We start from the raw sequence: 25,388 nt of genomic DNA, 5'->3' as shown, positions 1-25,388 counted from the left end.
TTCTGAACGGGACGACCGCCGCCGACGGGAGGCAGCGCGTTTTGCTTCCATAAAACCCACCTGTGAAGTCCCTGAGAGGCTCGCACCTCCTGCAACCCAAGTTAAATACAGCAACAGGTTGGGGTTGTCGTCTCAGGGAGGCGCAGCACGTCTGTTTCAACAAAATCCAACCCCTACGTCCCCGAGAGGCACACACGTAGTACCTTTATACTTTCATAAAAAAGAATCCAGCTGTCAAGCCGGGAAACTCGCAGTTCTTTATCATTTTAACCATAACTGGAAGCCAGTTAGGTACACGAAGTAGAGAGGCCCTCGAAGCTCCCCCTGGCCCGCTGCCGGAGCCCAGTAACGCTTCCTGCTGCTGCTGGCGACCCCGAGCGCGGGGACCGCCACTAGCACGGAGCAGCGAGAGCGGCTGCGGGGTAGGCGTCTGTCGGAACTGGGGTCCGAGTTTGTCAGCTGCGGGGTCTGCTGCTCTGTCCGCCCCGGGGTCCGGGTCTGTGTCACTGACTTCTCGTGTTGCAGAGAACGCACGTCAGTGGCGAGAGGAGGTGCGTCTCTTGAACACTGCAGAGTAGCATTAAGGTAACACGGATTGCCCAGATTCTGCAGTCCAACTCCAACATTCAGTGGCTGTTGCCAATCCATGCCGATTTTCTCAAGTGGAAAAAGAATTTTACGTGGTGGGGCAATTCCGTCGCTAACAACTGCAAGAAATTTAGATTTCAAAAGTATTTACTGTTTCTGTTTGAAAAAGGATGTTTAAAAGGGAGCATTCTGCAGGAACACCCAGAAGAACCAGGTCTGCTCCACAACGCAAAAACACACGATGAACATCTTAAACACTGCCACTTAAACATGCAGGTCAACACACTGTTTTGAACTATGGTGTATTTCTCTGTTTCAATACTTCCAGTACAAGAGAGACTACCACTCTGGTCTTTTTCCTTATTGCAACTTAATTGACATTTGTAATTCTCTGCTCATAAATATAAGAACTAAGATGGAAAAATACGAGAGTAACTAGCAGAGCAGGTAACCCTACAGATAGATACCAGCCCTCTTCCCGAGCAGGGTTAGCGTTCAGAGACTTGTAAATAATGGAAGCCAGGAACACAAAGGTGAAATGTACTTTTCTCTGCACAACACAGAAGACCTGGCTAAGTCTGCGTATTATGAAAGCTTCCTCAAAACCGATTGTTACAAATAGATTTCTAAATAGAAAAAACTACAGGTTTTCCAATACCAGTCCCTTCGGTTGCCTTAGGGGACTCACAAAATTGCAGCCTAGTGCTGAAGGCTTTATTCATCACAACCCTGTTTTAGATCAGTGCAACAAATGAGAACTGCGTTTTCGACTTTTGGATTTGAAGAACGAAATAACTGGTAAAAACTATTATAAAACCCCAAACAACAACAACCAAAGTAAAAACCCCACTCACAAAACTGCGTTTAAGTGGGGAGTAGCGATTACACACTTTTCTCGTGACAAAACAAACATCTGCAGCTGTGATTGTAAAACAATAACATACACAAAAGTACCTCAGTAGAAATAAGGAGCAATACCAGACTACTACAGGTAGACATGAAGACATGAAGGAACTTCCGTGTCTCATATTTGCAAACTACATTTTCACACTGCAACGCTACCAGAAAAAAAAAAAAATCAAACCGTTTTAAAAAAAAAAAAAAAAAAAGGAATAACCCGAACACAAACACGCCGCACTCGTTTACTGTCATAAAGAAAGAGTCCAAGTGCCAGGCTGGGAAACTCGGAGTTATTCCAGTTAAGGAAAATCTTAAGTGGAAGCCAGCTAAGGTACACGAAGTAGAGAGGCACTCGAAGGTCTCATTCCCCGCTGTCGGAGCCCAGCAACGCTTCCTGCCACTACTGGCCACCCCGATGTCGGGGACCGCGAGTTGTAGGGAGCAGCGAGAGCGGCCCCAGGGTCTGCATCTCTCCGCACAGGCGTCTGGTGTGTGTCCGCCCAGGGCCGCAGTTTGTGACGCCCCAGGGGTCTCGCTGTCCCCCCAGGGGTGTGTGCCCGGTGTTTCGCCGCGGTCTGACGGTCTGCTTCTCCCGGGTCGCAAGATACGCTCTCAAAGTCGGTTAACGTCCAGTCCGAAATGGAACTGTCCGACCATCCGTCACCAGCACTAAGCATCAAGCACCCGCCCGTTCACCCCCAGCTTTGCCTTTCCGACAGGTTTTCGTTCCTGAAGGCATTTTGGCACCGCCGCTCTCAGGGAGCGGCGCGGCACGGAACGTGTCCGCTGTCGGGAGCGGCCAGAGCCCAACCACAGGCAAAGCAAACCGATCCCGACACGGCAGGCGGGGGCGGAGCACGGCTCCGAGGGATCCCTGGCTTCACGTCGCCTCGCCCTTCTCACTCCGCCTCACGCTCGGACCCAGACCCGTTCGGTAATTCCGGGTGGCGGCAACCGGTGCTGCGGGGGCAGGCGCAGCGCAGCGCCGCCTCAGCGCTTTCCCGCCCCTCCCCGGTCCTGCCGGTCGAGCGGCGGCGAGGCTGGGTCCGTCCGCTCCATAGCGGGGACGTCGCCCAGCCCAGCCCCGCCGCGGACTCCCACCCCTCCGCTGCCCGTCAGCCAGGAGGCCAGCGGCCGGGTGCCTGACCCGCGCCACAGCGGCCGACAGAGATGAGAAGAGCTGAGCTGAGCTGAGCCGCCTGCTCCCGCCGCTCTCTTTCCCTTCCTTTTGCCTTGCCGCCTCCGCTCAGCATCTGAACCGTGTGGCCGCTTCCATCAGCCCCGGTGCCAGTGCAGTGCAGGCAGAGAAATGTACAGAAAACTTCGGCTCAGCCGGAGTGACTCAAAATTGACACTATTCTGACAAAATAAGCTCTACGTTGCTTCACATTTCGAATCAGTTTAAACCGGTACAAAACTGCACCTCTGTCAACTGAGCAGCATTTAGAATGCTTTCTAGATGAAAACAAGGCATATTTTCAAGATTTAGTGCGTTCCTATGTAGATATGCTGGCTGGAAAAGCTAGATCTCTTGTACACCAAATCCTACAGACTGAGACTTGTGGTTTACCAGTTGAATACCTGTATTTTCTGGGAAAGTGTTTCTAGCTACAGTTTAAAATGTAAATGCTGCACAGATAGGGACTGATTTGAAGTATGACTTGGCGTTCACAAGTGATTTGCATGACATACTCTGTATCAATCATTGTTAAAAATGTGATGTTCGATGTAAATCCACTGCAACAGTAATGCTTTCATTTAGCAGGAGGACCTGTTGCTTCAGCCTGGAGACTTTCTTTGAAATAAAGTGTGAAACTCTACTGTTGCATAGCTCCTCATTTAGCAAGCATACATGGGAGGTGTGTGCTGATTTACTTGTTTTGAGAGCTGGTTTCCCACCCTAAATTAAGGAGGGATTTTATCCGTTCCCTTCCATGAGCTTCAGTCAAACATAAGGCAAGTGGGGGAACAACTCAGATCTCTGTCCCTCAAGTCGATTAATTAGACCAGACAGTTTAGTCAGATGAACTGTATTTTACACAGGTTCCCACTCACTGGTCTCCCGATGCAGGAGCAGTGAACATGAAATGCATCACAGTTTGATAGCATTTAATAATAAATATTAAAATCACAGTGTGAATTTCTCTTTAGCTAGCCACTTTAGGGAGGCAAAACCAGACAACTGACACTTCACACAAGTGACAGTATATTAAGAAATGGAATTCAAACATGGGTTTTGTCTTGATGCTAAACGTTTCAACAATAAATCCAAAGTTTTGATGGTCAACATTGGTTAAGTCCGGTTTGAAGACAGAGAGTTGCTGATTTTGAAGGTAAAGACTCATTTTTTGATGGTAAAGCCAGATTCAATGGTAAACAGTCAGATTTGAAGCAAACAGTCACGTTTGGAGGTAAAAAGTCACATTTGATGGTGAAGAGTCAGTTTTGATGGCAAAGCCAGGTTCCATAGTAAGCATTCCGTTTTGATGGTAGAGCCATTCTTGATGGTAAATAGCCAGGTTTGATGGTAAACCATCAGCTTTGATTGTACACAGTTTTGATGGTAAAGAGTCTGGTGTGATGATAAGACGTAGTTGGTTTTGACTGTAGGTTTAGTTTGGGTATAGAAGAATACCACCAGTGAGCTTTGCATCTGAAAGACAAAAGAAAGCAATGTCACTCCCAGTCATGACGTTCAACATCAAACCCTGTCTCAGTGGTTAGGTTTCTGAAAAAGAAGTCTCAAGCCTGCACACAGCTCCATCTGCTCTGTGACTATATGATCGGATGGACTTGAGAAGGTAGCTTCCCCACATCCAAATTGACTGCATTTTGAATCTATGCTAAGGTGAAAATTCCTACTTCAGACCCATTTATTTATGACTTTTAAAGACAGACCTTCCACAAGAGGGAGTTCATGAACATCTATGGACTGGAGGAAATACTAAAATTCTCCAGCCTTAACAAATTGCTTTTCGCAGCTTTCATATCCCACTTGTGTTGCAAGCAGTGGATCAAAGTGGAGTTCTATCACTGTGTTTATCGGTTAACATCTCTTACGCCTACACATCTCTGACGCCTACAATCCTAATGCCCCTGACCTGTGTAGTGGGGTGCAAGACATATCCTATATAAATCACTTAGAAACAATGGGGAAAAGGCAGGCATGACAAACATTCAGAAAAGTGCTCGGAAAAAAAATGCAGATTATGCTGGAATCCCCACTTACTTGGAATCCTTCCCTTGATATTTATCATCATTCTAGCAGCGTTTCTTTTTCACGCCAGTCTATAAGGAGGGCAAGAAGGAGGACCCAGGTAATTATAGACCGGTCAGCCTTACCTCCGTCCCTGGAAAGGTGATGGAACAACTTATTCTTGATGCCATCTTAGACATATCAAGGATGAGGTGGTCATTAAGAACAGCCAACATGGTTTTACCAGGAGGAAGTCATGTTTGAGCAACCTTACAGCCTTCTATGAGGAAGTAACTAGGTGGAGGGATGATGGCAGAACAGTAGATGTGTTTTTTCTTGATTTCAGTAAAGCATTTGATACTGTCTCCCACAGCATCGTCATAGATAAGCTAAGCAAGTGTGGGCTTGATGATCAGGTAGTGAGGCGGATCAAGGACTGGTTGAAAGGGAGAAGGCAGAGAGTTGTGGTCAATGGGGCAGAATCTAGCTGGAGGTCTGTGACTAGTGGAGTCCCTCAGCAGTCGGTGCTGGGACCAGTACTGTTTAATATTTTCATCAACGACCTGGATGAGGAAACTGAGGGTACCCTCAGCAAGTTCACTGATGACACTAAACTGGGAGGAGTGGCTGACACACCAGAAGGCTGTGTTGCCATTCAGCGAGACCTGGACAGGCTGGAGAGTTGGGTGGGGAGAAAGTTGATGAAATTCAACAAGGGCAAGTGTAGAGTCTTGCATCTGGGGAGAATAACCCCATGTACCAGTACAGGTTGGGGGCTGACCTGCTGGAAAGTAGTGAAAGGGAAAGGGACCTGGGGGTCCTGGTGGACAGGAGGATGACCATGAACCAGCAATGTGCCCTTGTGGCCAAGAAGGCAAATGGCATCCTAGGGTGCATTAGAAAGGGTGTGGTTAGTAGGGCAAGAGAGGTTCTCCACCCCCTCTGCTCTGCCTTGGTGAGGCCGCATCTGGAATATTGCGTCCAGTTCTGGGCCCCTCAGTTCAAGAAGGACAGGGAATTGCTTGAAAGAGTCCAGCGCAGAGCCACAAAGATGCTTAAGGGAGTGGAACACCTCCCTGATGAGGAGAGGCTGAGGGAGCTGGGTCTCTTTAGCTTGGAGGAGACTGAGGGGTGACCTCATGAGTGTTTACAAATATGTAAAGGGTGGGTGTCAGGATGATGGAGCTAGGCTTTTTTCAGTGATATCCAGGGGTAGGACAAGGGGCAATGGGTGTAAACTGGAGCATAGGAGGTTCCACGTTAACATCAGGAAGAACTTCTTTACTGTAAGAGTGACAGAACATTGGAACAGGTTGCCCAGGGGGGTTGTGGAGTCTCCTACATTGGAGATATTCGAGGCCCGCCTGGACAAGTTCCTGTGTGATGTACTCTAGGTTACCCTGCTCTTGCAGGGGGGTTGGACTAGATGATCTTCTGAGGTCCCTTCCAACCCTTGGGATTCTGTGATTCTGTGATTGGGATACACATTTACCAAAAGCCACCTGGTTGGTCAGCACCAGGGGATCTGCCAACAGGGCTGGCCCAGCCCAGTCAGAACTTTTGCATACTGTAAAGGGGGATAAAGTTCCTGTGGTGCACATAAAGAATTTGCTGGGGAAGACAGTCTGGGCTATTCCTCCTTCAGGTAAAGGCAAACCCACTCATGGGATTGCTTTTGCCCAGGAACCTGGGTGGGTAACGTGGGAACATGGGGAAGTCCAGTGTGTACCTCAGGGGGATTAATTTAGGGGGAAAGCAGTCCATGAACTCATATGCTGTTGCCTGCTGTAGAACACTTCTATAGCCTATAAGCCAGATGCTCATCTCTACCACTCTGGGCTTTGAAAAGAAGATATGTGCTGTCATGACCGTCAGTGGAGAATGAAGTCATAAGAAAGCCAGCAGCAGCAACAGAACTGTCCTCAGGTCAGCATTGACTGACCTTGACTTCCCTCTGACCATCATCCCAACAAAGAATGAACTTTGACAAAAACTGACAAGCTCAGCAGCACCCATACGAATTCAGTGGTGTTGTCATCAGGCAACAACCCAACCCAACCCAGCATACCATCTCTCCTGCCCTGAGAGGCTGTTACAAGAGATGGAGCCTGACACTGTGGACTGAGTGAATTCAGCAAACTTTATAGGGATGGTCCATGGACAAAGGAATGGTATCTCTCTTTGTGTGTGCGTGTATATATGAGACAAAAAGCAATGGTATAGTGAAAAAAAAATGGGATCTGAGCATGACCTAAATGGCATGGATATTCCATGGGTGGATACTGTCCTGGGTTCAGCTGTAAGAGTTACTTTTCTCCTTCTTAGTAGCTGCTGCAGTGCTGTTTTCCACTTTAGTCTGATAACAGTATTATAACACACTGATATTTTAGTTGCTCCTAAGTAATGCTTACGCTGATCAAGGACTTTTCAGTTTCATGCTCTGCCGGTGAGGAGGGGCACGGGAAACCAGGAGGAAGCAGGGAAAGGACACCTGACCCAAACTAGCCAAAAGGGTATTCCATACCACAGCATGTTATGCCCAGGAAATGAACTGGTGGGAGATACCTGGAAGGCCCAGATGGCTGCTGAGGTCAGGCTGGATAGTGGTTGGCAGGTGCTGAGCAATTGTATTGAAGATCATTTTGTCTTTATTAGTTTTTCTTCTCCCCTTTTAGTTTTATATTCCCTCCCCTTGTTCCTTCCCTCATCATTACTATTGGTAGCAGCAGTAGTGGTTTGAGTTATACCTTAGTTACTGGACTTTCTTATCTCAACCCTTGGGATTTACATTCTTTCGATACTCCTCGCCAACCCTCCGGGAGCAGGGTGGAAGAAAGGGCAGAGTGAGCGAGTGGCTGCATGGTTCTGAATTACCGGCTGGGCTTAAACCATGACAAGCAGTCAATGCTGAAACTCCTTTGATACACCTGTGACGAGGTTATTCATCAACGACAAGACACCAAATCATGGAGCCAGAGGACAAAAGAAGAAGAAAAAGCCAGACACAGGAACAGTGTGTGGTTTATTTGTCATGTTACTTTATGTAACTTCAGAGAACTGTTGCCATAGGAACATTATGCAGGGTACACTTATAGATTGGCTTTATGGGGTTTTCCACGTACCAAAATATTTCTTTAAGTATTTACTAAAACATTAACCTTGCTCCTTTGGATTTTGGTTTAGTGTCACACACAGTAAAAAGCTACTGATGAGCTCCCAGCTTACTGCCTGGTGGTGGAAGCTTTTAACACCAAAGGAGAAAGCCTTCTGCATTCTTGTTTAGGCAGCTGAAATCCCAAGTTACTGATCTTCTCTGGGTCACAGCGACAGCATCATCTCACCTACCACTGAAAGAAAGATCTAATTTCTTGAGCATCAAATACACTCTGAAAGCTGTCAATTCACATGACATACTGCATTTTAAATAACTCCAGTAAAACTCAAGTAAAAATCCATTTTAACTTTGCTGTATTTATATACTATATAAATTGTACATGCTATACATTTACAGTGGGGCAAATGCTTTTTATCTTTAAAAAAACAAAGATCAAACTTTAGACATCTCTGAACAACACAGCTTGTATAAACCAGACAGATTATTCAGATGAACTGTATTTAATACAGGTTCCCCACTCATCTCCTGATGCAGGACCAGTGAATAATAAGTGCATCACAGTTTGATAGCATTTAAGAATAAAAATTAAAATCACAGTATGAATTTGTCTTTAGCTAGCCACTTTAGAGAGACAAAACCAGACAACTGACACTTCAGACAAGTGACAGTATATTAAGAAAATGTCATAAAAACATATGGAAGAGTATTACAAATCATCTTGAGAAATACATTCAGAACTGCATATCTGTTGTTTCACAATGCTGAGAACCAGATGATTTTCTTCCAGATCTTGAATATAACTCGTATGTCAAGTACATTAGTTCCTAGTGTCTGACAGAACAGGGAAGAAAATGAAGCTCTTGCAAAAAATTCTACTTGTGAAATCTTAAATAAGTCTTTAAATTAAATATACAGACTGTCAGTTGCAATTTTTGTAATCCCTGGTTGCTCTTGCACCAGGTGTCTAACTTGGAGTAACATTACATGAATAACATAAAGTCAACCTGAGCCTGTAATAAGCAGCATTTGAGATGGTCTATTCCAGGGCCTTATCTCACACTTGTGAGAACACAATGTGGTAATTTACAATGTTCAGCAGTTGTAAAAAGTTTCCACACTTTTGGATTATCTTAAAAAACAAAGTCTCAAGTTAAAAACTAAAAAAAAGTCTTTCATGGTAACATTCTGTGCAGAAATGTTAAGCACCACTTATGATTGGATTTTGTCCTCATGGTAAATGTTTCGATAATAAATTATAAGTTTTGATGGTCAATATTGGTAATGCCGAGTTCCTTGTAAAGTGCCATCATTTTTGAAGGTAAAGAGTTGACAGTTTTGAAGGTAAAAAGTTGGGATTGAGGATGAGAATCAGTTGATTTTGTTGGTAGGCTTAGGTTGGGTATTGAAGGCTTCCATCAGTGAGCTTTGCATCTGAAAGACAAAAGAAAGCAATGTCACTCCCTGTCATGCCGTTCAACATCAAACCATGACTCAGTGGTTTGGCTTCTGAAAGAGAAGTCTTAAGCCCGCACACAGCTCCATCTGCTCTGTGACTATATGATCGGATGGACTTGAGAAGGTAGCTTCCCCACATCCAAATTGAGTGCATTTTGAATCTATGCTAAGGTGAAAATTCCTACTTCAGACCCATTTATTTATGACTTTTAAAGACAGACCTTCCACAAGAGGGAGTTCATGAACATCTATGGACTGGAGGAAATACTAAAATTCTCCAGCCTTAACAACTTGCTTTTCGCAGCCCTCATATCCCGCTTGTGTTTCAAGCAGTGGATCAAAGTGGAGTTCTATCACTGTGTTTATCGGTTAACATCTCTTACGCCTACACATCTCTGACGCCTACAATCCTAATGCCCCTGACCTGTGTAGTGGGGTGCAAGACATATCCTATATAAATCACTTAGAAACAATGGGGAAAAGGCAGGCATGACAAACATTCAGAAAAGTGCTCGGAAAAAAAATGCAGATTATGCTGGAATCCCCACTTACTTGGAATCCTTCCCTTGATATTTATCATCATTCTAGCAGCGTTTCTTTTTCACGCCAGTCTATAAGGAGGGCAAGAAGGAGGACCCAGGTAATTATAGACCGGTCAGCCTTACCTCCGTCCCTGGAAAGGTGATGGAACAACTTATTCTTGATGCCATCTTAGACATATCAAGGATGAGGTGGTCATTAAGAACAGCCAACATGGTTTTACCAGGAGGAAGTCATGTTTGACCAACCTTACAGCCTTCTATGAGGAAGTAACTAGGTGGAGGGATGATGGCAGAACAGTAGATGTGTTTTTTCTTGATTTCAGTAAAGCATTTGATACTGTCTCCCACAGCATCCTCATAGATAAGCTAAGCAAGTGTGGGCTTGATGATCAGGTAGTGAGGCGGATCAAGGACTGGTTGAAAGGGAGAAGGCAGAGAGTTGTGGTCAATGGGGCAGAATCTAGCTGGAGGTCTGTGACTAGTGGAGTCCCTCAGCAGTCGGTGCTGGGACCAGTACTGTTTAATATTTTCATCAACGACCTGGATGAGGAAACTGAGGGTACCCTCAGCAAGTTCACTGATGACACTAAACTGGGAGGAGTGGCTGACACACCAGAAGGCTGTGTTGCCATTCAGCGAGACCTGGACAGGCTGGAGAGTTGGGTGGGGAGAAAGTTGATGAAATTCAACAAGGGCAAGTGTAGAGTCTTGCATCTGGGGAGAACAACCCCATGTACCAGTACAGGTTGGGGGCTGACCTGCTGGAAAGTAGTGAAAGGGAAAGGGACCTGGGGGTCCTGGTGGATAGGAGGATGACCATGAACCAGCAATGTGCCCTTGTGGCCAAGAAGGCAAATGGCATCCTAGGGTGCATTAGAAAGGGTGTGGTTAGTAGGGCAAGAGAGGTTCTCCACCCCCTCTGCTCTGCCTTGGTGAGGCCGCATCTGGAATATTGCGTCCAGTTCTGGGCCCCTCAGTTCAAGAAGGACAGGGAATTGCTTGAAAGAGTCCAGCGCAGAGCCACAAAGATGCTTAAGGGAGTGGAACACCTCCCTGATGAGGAGAGGCTGAGGGAGCTGGGTCTCTTTAGCTTGGAGGAGACTGAGGGGTGACCTCATGAGTGTTTACAAATATGTAAAGGGTGGGTGTCAGGATGATGGAGCTAGGCTTTTTTCAGTGATATCCAGTGGTAGGACAAGGGGCAATGGGTGTAAACTGGAGCATAGGAGGTTCCACGTTAACATCAGGAAGAACTTCTTTACTGTAAGAGTGACAGAACATTGGAACAGGTTGCCCAGGGGGGTTGTGGAGTCTCCTACATTGGAGATATTCGAGGCCCGCCTGGACAAGTTCCTGTGTGATGTACTCTAGGTTACCCTGCTCTTGCAGGGGGGTTGGACTAGATGATCTTCTGAGGTCCCTTCCAACCCTTGGGATTCTGTGATTCTGTGATTGGGATACACATTTACCAAAAGCCACCTGGTTGGTCAGCACCAGGGGATCTGCCAACAGGGCTGGCCCAGCCCAGTCAGAACTTTTGCATACTGTAAAGGGGGATAAAGTTCCTGTGGTGCACATAAAGAATTTGCTGGGGAAGACAGTCTGGGCTATTCCTCCTTCAGGTAAAGGCAAACCCACTCATGGGATTGCTTTTGCTCAGGAACCTGGGTGGGTAACGTGGGAACATGGGGAAGTCCAGTGTGTACCTCAGGGGGATTAATTTAGGGGGAAAGCAGTCCATGAACTCATAAGCTGTTGCCTGCTGTAGAACACTTCTATAGCCTATAAGCCAGATGCTCATCTCTACCACTCTGGGCTTTGAAAAGAAGATATGTGCTGTCATGACCGTCAGTGGAGAATGAAGTCATAAGAAAGCCAGCAGCAGCAACAGAACTGTCCTCAGGTCAGCATTGACTGACCTTGACTTCCCTCTGACCATCATCCCAACAAAGAATGAACTTTGACAAAAACTGACAAGCTCAGCAGCAGCCATACGAGTTCAGTGGTGTTGTCATCAGGCAACAACCCAACCCAACCCAGCATACCATCTCTCCTGCCCTGAGAGGCTGTTACAAGAGATGGAGCCTGACACTGTGGACTGAGTGAATCCAGCAAACTTTATAGGGATGGTCCATGGACAAAGGAATGGTATCTCTCTTTGTGTGTGCGTGTATATATGAGACAAAAAGCAATGGTATAGTGAAAAAAAAAATGGGATCTGAGCATGACCTAAATGGCATGGATATTCCATGGGTGGATACTGTCCTGGGTTCAGCTGTAAGAGTTACTTTTCTCCTTCTTAGTAGCTGCTGCAATGCTGTTTTCCACTTTAGTCTGATAACAGTATTATAACACACTGATATTTTAGTTGCTCCTAAGTAATGCTTACGCTGATCAAGGACTTTTCAGTTTCATGCTCTGCCGGTGAGGAGGGGCACGGGAAACCAGGAGGAAGCAGGGAAAGGACACCTGACCCAAACTAGCCAAAAGGGTATTCCATACCACAGCATGTTATGCCCAGGAAATGAACTGGTGGGAGATACCTGGAAGGCCCAGATGGCTGCTGAGGTCAGGCTGGATAGTGGTTGGCAGGTGCTGAGCAATTGTATTGAAGATCATTTTGTCTTTATTAGTTTTTCTTCTCCCCTTTTAGTTTTATATTCCCTCCCCTTGTTCCTTCCCTCATCATTACTATTGGTAGCAGCAGTAGTGGTTTGAGTTATACCTTAGTTACTGGACTTTCTTATCTCAACCCTTGGGATTTGCATTCTTTCGATACTCCTCGCCAACCCTCCGGGAGCAGGGTGGAAGAAAGGGCAGAGTGAGCGAGTGGCTGCATGGTTCTGAATTACCGGCTGGGCTTAAACCATGACAAGCAGTCAATGCTGAAACTCCTTTGATACACCTGTGACGAGGTTATTCATCAACGACAAGACACCAAATCATGGAGCCAGAGGACAAAAGAAGAAGAAAAAGCCAGATACAGGAACAGTGTGTGGTTTATTTGTCATGTTACTTTATGTAACTTCAGAGAACTGTTGCCATAGGAACATTATGCAGGGTACACTTATAGATTGGCTTTATGGGGTTTTCCACGTACCAAAATATTTCTTTAAGTATTTACTAAAACATTAACCTTGCTCCTTTGGATTTTGGTTTAGTGTCACACACAGTAAAAAGCTACTGATGAGCTCCCAGCTTCCTGCCTGGTGGTGGAAGCTTTTAACACCAAAGGAGAAAGCCTTCTGCATTCTTGTTTAGGCAGCTGAAATCCCAAGTTACTGATCTTCTCTGGGTCACAGCGACAGCATCATCTCACCTACCACTGAAAGAAAGATCTAATTTCTTGAGCATCAAATACACTCTGAAAGCTGTCAATTCACATGACATACTGCATTTTAAATAACTCCAGTAAAACTCAAGTAAAAATCCATTTTAACTTTGCTGTATTTATATACTATATAAATTGTACATGCTATACATTTACAGTGGGGCAAATGCTTTTTATCTTTAAAAAAACAAAGATCAAACTTTAGACATCTCTGAACAACACAGCTTGTATAAACCAGACAGATTATTCAGATGAACTGTATTTAATACAGGTTCCCCACTCATCTCCTGATGCAGGACCAGTGAATAATAAGTGCATCACAGTTTGATAGCATTTAAGAATAAAAATTAAAATCACAGTATGAATTTGTCTTTAGCTAGCCACTTTAGAGAGACAAAACCAGACAACTGACACTTCAGACAAGTGACAGTATATTAAGAAAATGTCATAAAAACATATGGAAGAGTATTACAAATCATCTTGAGAAATACATTCAGAACTGCATATCTGTTGTTTCACAATGCTGAGAACCAGATGATTTTCTTCCAGATCTTGAATATAACTCGTATGTCAAGTACATTAGTTCCTAGTGTCTGACAGAACAGGGAAGAAAATGAAGCTCTTGCAAAAAAATCTACTTGTGAAATCTTAAATAAGTCTTTAAATTAAATATACAGACTGTCAGTTGCAATTTTTGTAATCCCTGGTTGCTCTTGCACCAGGTGTCTAACTTGGAGTAACATTACATGAATAACATAAAGTCAACCTGAGCCTGTAATAAGCAGCATTTGAGATGGTCTATTCCAGGGCCTTATCTCACACTTGTGAGAACACAATGTGGTAATTTACAATGTTCAGCAGTTGTAAAAAGTTTCCACACTTTTGGATTATCTTAAAAAACAAAGTCTCAAGTTAAAAACTAAAAAAAAGTCTTTCATGGTAAAATTCTGTGCAGAAATGTTAAGCACCACTTATGATTGGATTTTGTCCTCATGGTAAATGTTTCGATAATAAATTATAAGTTTTGATGGTCAATATTGGTAATGCCGAGTTCCTTGTAAAGAGCCATCATTTTTGAAGGTAAAGAGTTGACAGTTTTGAAGGTAAAAAGTTGGGATTGAGGATGAGAATCAGTTGATTTTGTTGGTAGGCTTAGGTTGGGTATTGAAGGCTTCCATCAGTGAGCTTTGCATCTGAAAGACAAAAGAAAGCAATGTCACTCCCTGTCATGCCGTTCAACATCAAACCATGACTCAGTGGTTTGGCTTCTGAAAGAGAAGTCTTAAGCCCGCACACAGCTCCATCTGCTCTGTGACTATATGATCGGATGGACTTGAGAAGGTAGCTTCCCCACATCCAAATTGACTGCATTTTGAATCTATGCTAAGGTGAAAATTCCTACTTCAGACCCATTTATTTATGACTTTTAAAGACAGACCTTCCACAAGAGGGAGTTCATGAACATCTATGGACTGGAGGAAATACTAAAATTCTCCAGCCTTAACAACTTGCTTTTCGCAGCCCTCATATCCCGCTTGTGTTGCAAGCAGTGGATCAAAGTGGAGTTCTATCACTGTGTTTATCGGTTAACATCTCTTACGCCTACACATCTCTGACGCCTACAATCCTAATGCCCCTGACCTGTGTAGTGGGGTGCAAGACATATCCTATATAAATCACTTAGAAACAATGGGGAAAAGGCAGGCATGACAAACATTCAGAAAAGAGTTAAGAAAAAAAAATGCAGATTATGCTGGAATCCCCACTTACTTGGAATCCTTCCCTTGATATTTATCATCTATCTGGCAGCGTTTCTTTTCCACCTCGCTTTTGCTTCCTTCTGTGTCGCCATGTTTCCTCTTGCCAAGCCTCGGTTTTTCGTTTTCCCGGAAAGAGTTGTCAAACTGTGCATGAGCTGAGGCAGGTGGAGGTGCGTGCCCTTCCCCAGAGTGTTTTTCAGGCTGCTGCTGAGGTAGTGAACAAGGATGGAAATTTCCTCTGTGGCTGTCCAAGTCATGCGCTCCTTCCTCTCTGCAGTGAGTGTTGTGAGCCCATCTGCTCTTGCAATGATAATCGCTATGTAATTTGTAGAACTGACTCAGTTTGTCAAAGTCTTTATCAAAATGAGTGTACTTCCTCTCTCTGCCATCTTCCGTTCCAGGAACAGAGGAATAATCCTTGTAATATCTGCATTTTTCCCATCTCCGTGATTCATCTCGATAGAGCCTTTCCGTGCTCCATGTTCTCTCTGCTTTGGAAGGGTAATATCTATTCCTGTTTTGTTCTGTTCTTTCTCTGCTTCGGGATCTATAACGAGAACATTTTCCTGAGGCATCTGCTTGTAATTCACACGAGAATAATACATGCTCGGCGCTGACATCTGCAACCCTACATGTACAGTGTGGGATTTGTTGTACTGATTCAAAGCTTTCTATTAAATAGTACTACTAGATGGGTAAAACAATGATAAACTTGTATGAAATCTTTTTTTCATCAGAGTATACTGAATTTACCTTGTTTTCTCTGACGACCTGTTCAGGCGGTTGTAGGCCAGGGATTCTAAGATTATTTCTTGAGGAACTGGTGACTCAGCTACAGGTATCTACAATTAAAACGCAGACGTTAAGAGACAAAAAGCCCACTCCCTTTAGTAGAAAACTGTTTGCAAAATTTCCTCATTACTTATTAAGCAAGATCAATTTGCCTCATATGTACTATTGCTATTTCACACATCACCCCTTCCCCCCCAATATATTTATGAAACTGATGAAATATTATCTCAGCTGAACCTTTCTGAAGCTGACATGTTCTCACATGCCCGTTCAGCTCTGCAGTTTCTAACGGGACAATAGCACAAAGTTGTTAACGATGAAATTTGTGCTGTGCGTTTTCACAGTATTTCACATGAATTAGGAACATTTTAATGCTCCTGAATACGAAGCACACCAGAGGTGAGAAGTTCTAGATGAAACAAAAGTAACTCACTGCTTCAAGCAATCCATTTGTTTCAGCAGAGAAAATCTCAGAAGGTTTAGCAGGTTGGACTTGGCAAGCAAAATCATCAAGTTTCAGTCCATTTTGTTTAGATCCAATGTCTAAACTAATAGCACCATTTAGTGAATCATTTTGTGGCAGCTCAGGATGGGATCTCTCTTCTTCAGCACTCTCACAGAAAGAACGGGAATTCTGCAATGTGCCGACCACCTGCCAAATTACAATTCCATTGGAAGATATTTTGTAGTTCATTTTAAACACGCCATTCGAAGCCTCAGATTTTCCTGAAGACTCCGCACTGGAAGGGACTGTAGCATCGGAGCCGAGTGCAGGACTTGGACTCACTGCTGGCTCTACAGACATTTCATCAGGAACTTCCTGTTTGGAAATGTTAGCCGCAACTGCCACTGTAGATGCATTTGAGGTAGACTCTGCTCTGAAAGAGTTTGTAATTGTGGAGGAAGGCACGGTCTTGCTGAGATCCTCATTCTCCAAAGCACTGGCAAGACAGCCAGGTTGTGACACAGACTGACACTCAGGCAATTTGTTATGAAGACTGAGAGTGACCTTCTGGGCTTTTGATGGATCCGTAGCTGAAGGACTGGTCATTGCCCAGTTTTGAATGCAAGCGGTTGGTGGAGCGGAAGATGGCCTTTTTATGGTGGTACCAACAGGATTTGTATCCTCTTTTAGGGGTCCATTTCCATTTAAACGACTTGAATTCTGTATCGAAAAAGAAAAGATTGCAAGATGAATATGTACAATCACACAGCATTTGTTAAAACATTACATTCTCCTACTAAGTATTTCTACAAATTGCCTCATCACCTAAGAAGAAAAACACCCCACTTCCAATATAAACCAAAGTCCAACAAGTTTTTCTAATTCCTGCTGCTTTTGGTTTACTCTATCTTGGTATCAAATGAGCCTCATTTCTGAAACCCACACAAACAACTTAACATTGACTAAAGCACTTCACAAATACATTTCTTTTCCCCTTTAAACATTCCCTGAAAACACTGCAGTAATTGCTCTGGTACTCAGGACCAAGATAAATTCTTTTCACTCTCTCAGCCAAGGTAACACTGAGGGACAGTGATCTTTGCCTGTTGTGATTATTATTATTATTACGATCATCATCATCAAAGAATTAATAGACTCCTTCAAGTGTCTCAGAAGAGCAGCTCTCGGTGCTTTAGAAAGCACTTTGAGTTGGAAGTATAATGAAGTAGCATGGCTGCACAATTTAGGATTAGCCACTGTTGGAATAATTCTGGCTGTTGCCCGATGGTTGTGAAGAAAGCTGCAGTGTGGGAGGGAAAATAGAACTCAGATGCCATAAAACAGTACCCCCCCTCCCCCCACAATCAAAAGAAAACAACCTTAACAATTTGGTGCCATTATTTGCTCCCTGCAAATTACCTTAATCATATGAGGAGGAAGTTGTGGTCCCATAAATCCGGCCTGCTTACTATTAGACCCCGGTTGACCAGGGAATGAACGGGGATAAGACGGTGCTGGTAAGTAAAAGCCACCTTCTCCAAGTGTCAAATCATAGCGCCTTGGGGGAAAAAAAAGCAGTGATCTCAGTTTAGAGTTTTTCTTTCAGCCTGTTCTTGGATTAAACCCCCATCTAAAATTTTATAAGAACAGATGATGTGACACAGAAGACATATATAAAAGACTCAACCAAGACTACAAACTAAAACACAGACAATGGTCTCCCTGCAGTGACTATCCTTTTCAGAGCAACAACTCACCCTTACACCATCTATGGCGTAATTTCTCCTCTTCTGTATTAGCCAGCTACATAGAGCATATATAGAGCAACATACACAAGCTTACACCAGCTTAAGGCCAAGCAATGAGAGACACTAAATGTCACTGGTAAGTTCAGGTTAGACCAAACCGAATTACAGAAACAGTACACTTTTCCTAGGACAGAAAGAAAAACACTTGGGGGAAAAAGAAAAGTATCAGTAAGAGGAAAGTAAATATATTCTGAACAGATTCAGTAGTTGGTATTACCTGATATAAAAAGTAAATAAGCTTGCTGATTGAGAACCGTTTCGGTATCAGAACGCTCCACTATGGCATCATTCATTCGATACCAAAATCCATTGCCGGCCTGCAAATACAAGACAGACAAAAAAAGTTCAGACAAAATACATGTTGTCCAAATGGCATCGCAGGCAGAACACTACAGCACAAAACCTACCAAACAAATCAAACAGAACCCATCATTCAACCTTTCTCCATCAGAATGGTGGTTGCCAGTAACATTCATTTTCTTTAGCAGCACGGATGATTTTACCCTGTTAGAAATCAAGCTGATACCCACCTTTATGAAGCAGATATAGTGTCCTTCATTGCAGGTGGAACCAGAATGAACAAGAACTGCATATAAAGAATAGATGAGTGGTTCTCCCATTGACTGGGACATATATGCTCGAAGATCCAAATATTCAGGGTATTTTACATCCTAAACACAAACAGGAAGATTCAAAAATTACCCTGAAACACTTCATGGAACAGCCTGAGAAAAACCCTTCTAAAAACACAGGCTAGGATCACACAAATATATTCTTGATTCACTTCAAAGTACCTAGTCTCAGAAACAGCATTTAATAATTGAAGCTGCAGAGAACTGTTTTCTGCAGATTTAGCTCTAAGAGTGAGGTATACTCTTATGGTTACCGTAAACCGCAGCTGTTAGATTGACTTTACTTAGACTATTGTTATTAAAGTTACAGCCTGCAAACATTAACAACCTTTAAATCACAGAACCATTGAATAGTTAGGGTTGGAAAGGACCTTAAGATCATCAAGTTCCAACCCCCTGCCATGGGCAGGGACACCTGCCACTAAACCATGCCACCCAAGGAAGGCTCTGTCCAACCTGACCTTGGACACCAGCAGGGATGGAGCACTCCCAACTTCCCTGGGCAGCCCATTCCAGTGCCTCACCACCCTAAGAGTAAAGAATTTCTTCCAATCTAAACTTGCCCTGTTTCAAATGCTATTCTCTTGGGCAAATCTCCCATTCCAACAAGATAAAGATGCTTTACAGCTGCAAATATATACCTTGTTGATCTTGCCACCAGTAAAAGCTGAAAATCTTTTCAGCGTTATGATGAGAACTTTGGAGGAGCGATGTATTGTGTACCTCTTGGAGGCAGGAACCATGTTTTCGCACCTTAAAAACAAGCACAGACAAATGTTGAAAAGCAAATGCTTCCTCCTCCCAAAACTCAAACAAGTTTTCATCTCTCGCACAGGCCTATGAACCCATATGCTGCACTAATGTTGCCTCCGACCCCAAGTCGTTGTCCTTAGCTCCGTGCTTCAGCTCCCTACTATTTAGCAGACATCCCCTTTAACTTCTGGCCACACAAATATTTCTGCGTGCAACCTCACGCTTACGAAGGCTAATAAGCCCCAGTGCAGGCAGCACTAGGAATAAAAGTCTAATATCAGCTAATGGCCACAATTCTTCTATTTCCAAATATTCCTCTGATACATGAAACGCTTTCTCTTATATTCAGATGGAATTAGTAAGAATCTTACTTGCTACACTTATAGCTGTTTTCTCCATCCAGTTGTTCAGGTTTCACCAATTGTTCCAGAGCCTCGGTAACAGATGTAACAGTCTGGATGAATAAGAAAGTAGAGCCCTAAGTCACTGGAAATGCAAAATTTCAAACACTTCCTGGTAGTTACCGAGAGAATCCTGCTAGCTCATCCTCAAGTCACCTACTGTCAACCGGCAACCGCTGTGAAGGAGGCAGAAACCTCAGAGTACGCTGAGCATTTACCTCCTGTGGAAACGATGCTACTTTGAAATAAAGTTTGCAGTGCCACAGACAGCATCTCTGCTCTGCTATGGCACCAATAATGAGAACAATCAAACCCATCAGCCTAACGATAGACGCATGCTGGAGCAGAATAATCGAGAAGCGTGAGAGTATAGGTGTTTGTGTCGATATAATTACTGGTTTGACAGCTTAAACCCACTGCAAACGTGAAGAGCATCTACATGCCTTCCACACAAGACCAAACTCCAATCCACACCCATCCACCACCAAGCTCTTACCTTTTAGCAGTGTACAGTTTTCAGTAAAATGCCTTTAATTGGAAAGCTCTACAGGTCCTTATACAGCTCGACCCATATTCACAAAACACCTTACCTCTATATCCAAAGTAATATCGAGGAATGGTTCATACGCTTCAGAAACGGCTTTGCAGTTCAAGCATTTTACTGGAATCAAAATACAAATGCTTAACACTGACTGGACAAATTTGAAGTCTTCCTACGTTTTACTTTAGTCGAAGTACAAAGTCCTTTACTACAGACAAAACAGACACAGACCAGTTCAAAGGACAGGAAGATTTTTGACAAGTACCTTGGGATCTTAGGTATCCTCCAAATATTTGATTAATAAGTGTGGTGGCTTGAGAAGATGTGTCCAACCTGGAAAGAAATTATCAATCAGACCTCAGGTGATGCGAGGCTCAGAGTTAGCTCTTCAAACAGTTTTTACTAAGGACATTCATTTTAATATAGTATAGTAAAGAAAGGAGTGAAAGGGGCCAGAGAACATTTAAAGCTTAAATAATTTGTTTATGCGTACGTGGTGCTTCCATTCAAGCAAGCTTTCTGCAAAGCCTCAACGGTGAAGGACAAGAATTCATGTGCATCCTCTTGACGGCCATAGCGGAAATGCTTTCCTGTTCCTAATAAATAAGAAGGTGGTTATATTTATCTCCCAGAAAATGAAAGAAAACTCACGTTTCTAAAAGTATCAAAATCATTTCTATGCATCAAATAGTGCTTTGAAAAGTTACCAAATAGATCAAAAGAAAACCATCGGAAATGACTTACTTCTAAGGCCATTGATAACAGACATGGGTTTGACAGCCTTCTTAGAGAGATGCAGGGCCTGGTTAATGTGAGCTTCCAATGTACACATCATGCAGAAGCCTTTTTCCTGACCTGAAGAGTGAAAGAAGCAACACAGTCTAGTCAAAGAAGCTCTGCTACCAAAAAAGAACAAAACCAAAAAACAATATCCAGGAGAAACACTACTGATATTGATGACACAGCGCTAAGAGAGAATGGGTGTGATTTTCAGCATACTGCTCTGAGGTGAGCTACATGACACAGAGCTAAGAATCCTCTGGGGGAAAGGAAAGGTTAAAGGAAGGTATGTGCAAGTATTTCCGCCCTCCTTTTTGCAACAACAGGGTTCTTAGCTGGAAACATTTTATCTATGTCAAACAAACACAGTTAAATTTCTAGGAATAAACATTAAGACGCCAAACCAAAAAACATGCATGTACCTTTGTCAAAACAGACCTGGAAGGATACGAAAAGAGGCTCCCGTGCCTAAATCAGTTCAAGCGTACCATGGAAATGCGAAGAACGCAAATTCAAAGGTTTAAAAAATACAAATTTTTAACTAGAAAAAAAAACAGTCTGAATTTTAATACTGCCCCACACAGATTTCCATTTCAGGTCAGCAGAAATGAGCTCGTAGTGCTTTCTAGGGTGTGGGCTTTCTTAATGGGTCCACAGTGAACATGTCATTTATTGCCATATTAGCACATTACGGTATCTAGGCTGCAGAGACAAAGAAGCTACGATGCCAACATCCCAAATTTTACCACCTTTCTACCAGCAGGAAACCCAAATGCCAAATATTCATCAAATGCCTTCCTTTACAACGTACTTCATTATTCACACAAAGAAAGAAATGGTCTTTCTTTGCAAGTTTACCGTTGTGCATTAAATGAACAAATAGACTTTATATGCCATTCCGAGCTCCCTGCTAAATAACTATGGAATCACAGAATCGGTTAGGTTGAAAAACACCACGAAGATCGCGTTCAAAGCCAGCTTCTACAGGTAAAACAGGAAAGCCACGCGTTTTCTCCACAGAATCACTCTTGTTCTTTTACCTTTGCAGCTGTCCAACGTATTTATAATAATGTTAGAAAGTACTCACATGACTTGCTGTGTTCAAGAGACAGCATGTAATTGGCCAGAGGAGGTGTGTACGTCAGACATTGCAGAGTAGCATTAAGGTAACACGTATTGCCCATATTCTGCAGTCCAACTCCAACACTCAGTGGCTGTTGCCAATCCATGCGAATTTTCTCAGGTGGAAAAAGGATTCGTTGTGGTGGGGCAATTCCATCGTTAACAACTGCAAGAAAATTACATTTCAAAAAATATTTACTGTTTCTGTTTGGAAAAGGATGTTTAAAAGGGAGCATTCTGCAGGAGCACCCAGAAGAACCAGGTCTGCCCCACAGCGCAAAACCACGTGATGAACAGATTATAAGAACGATGGAAAAGTAAGAGAGATTTTCCAATACCAGTCCCTTCAGTTGCCTTAGGGGACTCACAAAATTGCAGCCTAGTGCTGAAGGCTTTATTCATCACAACCCTGTTTTAGATCAGTGCAACAAATGAGAACTGCGTTTTCTAACTTTGGGGGTTTTTGTTCTGAAGAACAAAAAAAGGGGGGAAGGACAGAAGACACACTTACTTAACTCTTCCTGGCCAAAAGGCTTAGGTTTTTCAGAGGTTCTACAATACACAGAACCTCTCGGCACTTTCTCTGCATCTTCCTCGGCTGGTACTGGACCCAAGTTCACAGTGTGTGCTTTTGTTTTCTTGGCAGTCCCTTTGTAGGGCCCCCTGAAGGCCAGCTTTTTCAATACTGAAGGTATCTTCATCCTTCTTATCTGTAACAGAGGTAAAACTTTTGGTTGACTTAAGGATATCAAGAAGCATTCCAGAAGGAAATGCTGTCACTCAGTATCAAAGAAATAACTTGAAGAACTAAATAGCTGGTAAGAAATAATAAAAAAACCCCCAAACGACAACAACCAAAATAAAAAACCCACTCAGGAAACTGCATTTAAGTGGGGAGTAGGGATTACGCCTTTGTCTCATGACAAAACAAACATTTGCAGCAGTGACTGTAAAACAGTAACAGACAGAGAAGTACCTAAGTAGAAATAAGGAGCAATACCAAACTACTACTGGTAGACATGAAGACATGAAGGCACTTCTATGTCTCTAAATTGCAAACTATGCTTCCACAATGCAACACTACCGTAAGAAAAAAACAACCCAAACCAAACCAACAACGAAAAAGTAAAACCAACCACCCGAAAAAAAAAAAACAAACAACCAAACACACACACAAAAACTCGAAATAAAGAATATCCCCAACACACACACATACACACACACCCCACGCTTGTTTACTTTCATCAAAAATAATCCAGCTGTCAACCCAGGAAACCAGTATCAGTTAATGATCACTTTAACCTTACCTAGAAGCAAAGGTGTCCCAGTTTGTCAACTCCGGGGTCGGGGTCTGTGTCCGCCTCAGGACCGTGGTCTCCCTCCGCACAGGGCTTTCTCTGCTCTCCCAAGGCGCGGCTGCCCAGTGTTTCACCGGGCTCTGAGGGTCTGCTCCCGGGGCGCAAGAGAAGCTCTCCAAGTCGGTTAACGTCATAGTACCGGTTCCAAATGGAACTGCTCCGGCCTTCCGTCACCAGCCTGCAGCACCCACCCGCTGCCCACCCCCCCCACACCCCCTCCCGCCCGCTCTGCCTTTCCGACGGGTTTTGGTCCCTAAAAGCATTTTGGCACCGCCGCTCTCCCGGACCGCTGCGGCACGCGGCATGTCCGCGCTCGGGAGCAAGCAGAGCTCAAACACAGCCAAAACAAACCGACCCTGACGCGGAAGGCGAGGGCAGAGCACGGCTCGAGGGATCTCTCGCTTCACCTCGCCTCGCCCTCCTCACTTTACCTCACCCTCCCACCCAGCCCCGCTCCGCACTTCCGACCCGCCGCAACCCCTGTGCAGGGACAGGCGCAGCCCCGCGCCGCCTCAGCGCCCTCCCGCCCCTCCCCTCCCCGCCCCTCCCTCTCCCCACCCTTCCCCTCCCCTCCCCTCCCTCTGCCCTCCCCTGCCCTCCCCTCCCCACCCCGGCTGTCGCTCCCCAGTCTCGCACCTCGAGCACCGTCGGGAATCAGGACCGCAGCAGCGAGCGGCGACTCTGTGCTCACGGCAACTAACGGTCGGGCCGCGAGGACGGCGACAAATGGAACCCTTCGAAGCGTTCCATTCCCCGCGGGAGGCGGCAGGCCCCGCGAGGAGCCGCCGCCTCCTCGCCGAGCAAGGAACAACGCCGCTCATGCCGCGGGACCTGGGGTTTTTACCACGATGCTTTTCTACTCCCGGGCCACTTACTGTTCTGAAGGGAAAGCCCCGAATTCCAGGCTGGAGGCACAAGGTGCCTTTTTCTGGATTGCTTCTGGGAGCAGGCAGTTTTTCACAAACTTGTTGTACCTGAGCCGTGCCTGCTGTGCCAGTGACCGCTTTGGAGACCCAGTGCTTTAGCAAAGCGATTTTGCTTGTTGGAGTTGCAGAGCAGCTCGGGATACAGCACAGGGAAACGGGGCGTCCTGGCAAAGCCACAGACTTACCAAGGTGATGTGTTTCAAATCCCCTTTTGACTGTCAAGGAGAGGCCGGTCGGTTGTTCCAGTCTTGCTGATGTGCCTTGTTTTGCATGGGGTGTCATCCTGCCAGTTTTCTGCTTTACTGCATGTTTGCAACGGAGGCTGAGAGGAAAAGAACAAAGTAAACTTTTCTACACCTTAGATTTTCCCCAGAGCGTGTAGAACTGTGTGGTCTGCTTGAATGACTGCTCCGATACAAGTACTTTCAAGGGAGTGAAACTCAACCAACCGAGGTACAATCCTTGAGCAAGTGTCAGTGTGTCAGTGTGGAGATACCTTTGCTTAATGGAGCACATTTAAACTCTTTCTAGAAAGCATTTTGAGTCGTATGTCCGGCGTTTGCAAAGCAGCGTAATCTCAGAGCTGCTCACATCAACTGTTTCGAGTCTTCTGTTCTGCAACTTCAGGTTTTGGTTTTGAGCAATGCATACATCAGTTTGAGCTCTGGACAAGTAGAGTTGTAATGCAAATAAGCCAGAATCAGTGGTAGCAATGAGTGCAAGGGTGTGAAAAGCAACCAATAAAGTATTTCTGGAGAAATGTGAGATTGCAAAAGCATTAATAAGCCATGAAGCACTTTTGTCTGAGTTCTTGCCTTCTGAAAATCTATTTATTTAACCAGGTGAGGATGCCTGCCTAGAAGCATGAAGGAAATGCCTTGGCAGTTAATTTGCTGTATTTAGATGAAGTTCATCTATCCGGCAGGAATAACTATCGAGAGTA

General features: G+C 44.4%; 1 protein-coding gene across 1 annotated transcript; it reads right to left on the bottom strand.

Annotated features, from left to right (window-relative positions):
* Positions 1–13,773: 13,773 nt before the first annotated feature.
* Positions 13,774–23,653, bottom strand: LOC117436563 (ubiquitin carboxyl-terminal hydrolase 42-like). The gene is made up of 16 exons (XM_034065357.1): positions 23,469–23,653; positions 22,673–22,899; positions 22,127–22,327; positions 21,004–21,114; positions 20,753–20,855; positions 20,525–20,592; positions 20,309–20,379; positions 19,689–19,771; positions 19,206–19,317; positions 18,463–18,603; positions 18,153–18,249; positions 17,544–17,686; positions 16,113–16,844; positions 15,641–15,729; positions 14,898–15,515; positions 13,774–14,320 (listed from the first exon to the last, which is right to left on the bottom strand). Exons 1-16 carry the CDS (start codon positions 23,651–23,653, stop codon positions 14,305–14,307), a joined length of 2,997 nt encoding a protein of 998 aa, XP_033921248.1. The 3' UTR covers positions 13,774–14,304.
* Positions 23,654–25,388: the final 1,735 nt, after the last annotated feature.

The sequence above is a fragment of the Melopsittacus undulatus genome, chromosome 8 (assembly GCF_012275295.1).
Source record: "Melopsittacus undulatus isolate bMelUnd1 chromosome 8, bMelUnd1.mat.Z, whole genome shotgun sequence".
Taxonomy (NCBI): domain Eukaryota; kingdom Metazoa; phylum Chordata; class Aves; order Psittaciformes; family Psittaculidae; genus Melopsittacus; species Melopsittacus undulatus.
This window is presented reverse-complemented; position numbering and strand designations above follow the sequence as displayed.

Bases quoted from the DNA above. Each gene is read 5' to 3' on its own strand.
- LOC117436563 (XM_034065357.1), bottom strand. From the start codon at position 23,653: ATGACGTTAACCGACTTGGAGAGCTTCTCTTGCGCCCCGGGAGCAGAC. The intron at 19,318-19,688 runs GTAAGATTCTTA...CTTGTTTTTAAG, and splicing joins AACAGCTATAAGTGTAGCAA to GTGCGAAAACATGGTTCCTG. The intron at 16,845-17,543 runs GTAATTTGCAGG...TTTTCGATACAG, and splicing joins TTCCTCCTCATATGATTAAG to AATTCAAGTCGTTTAAATGG.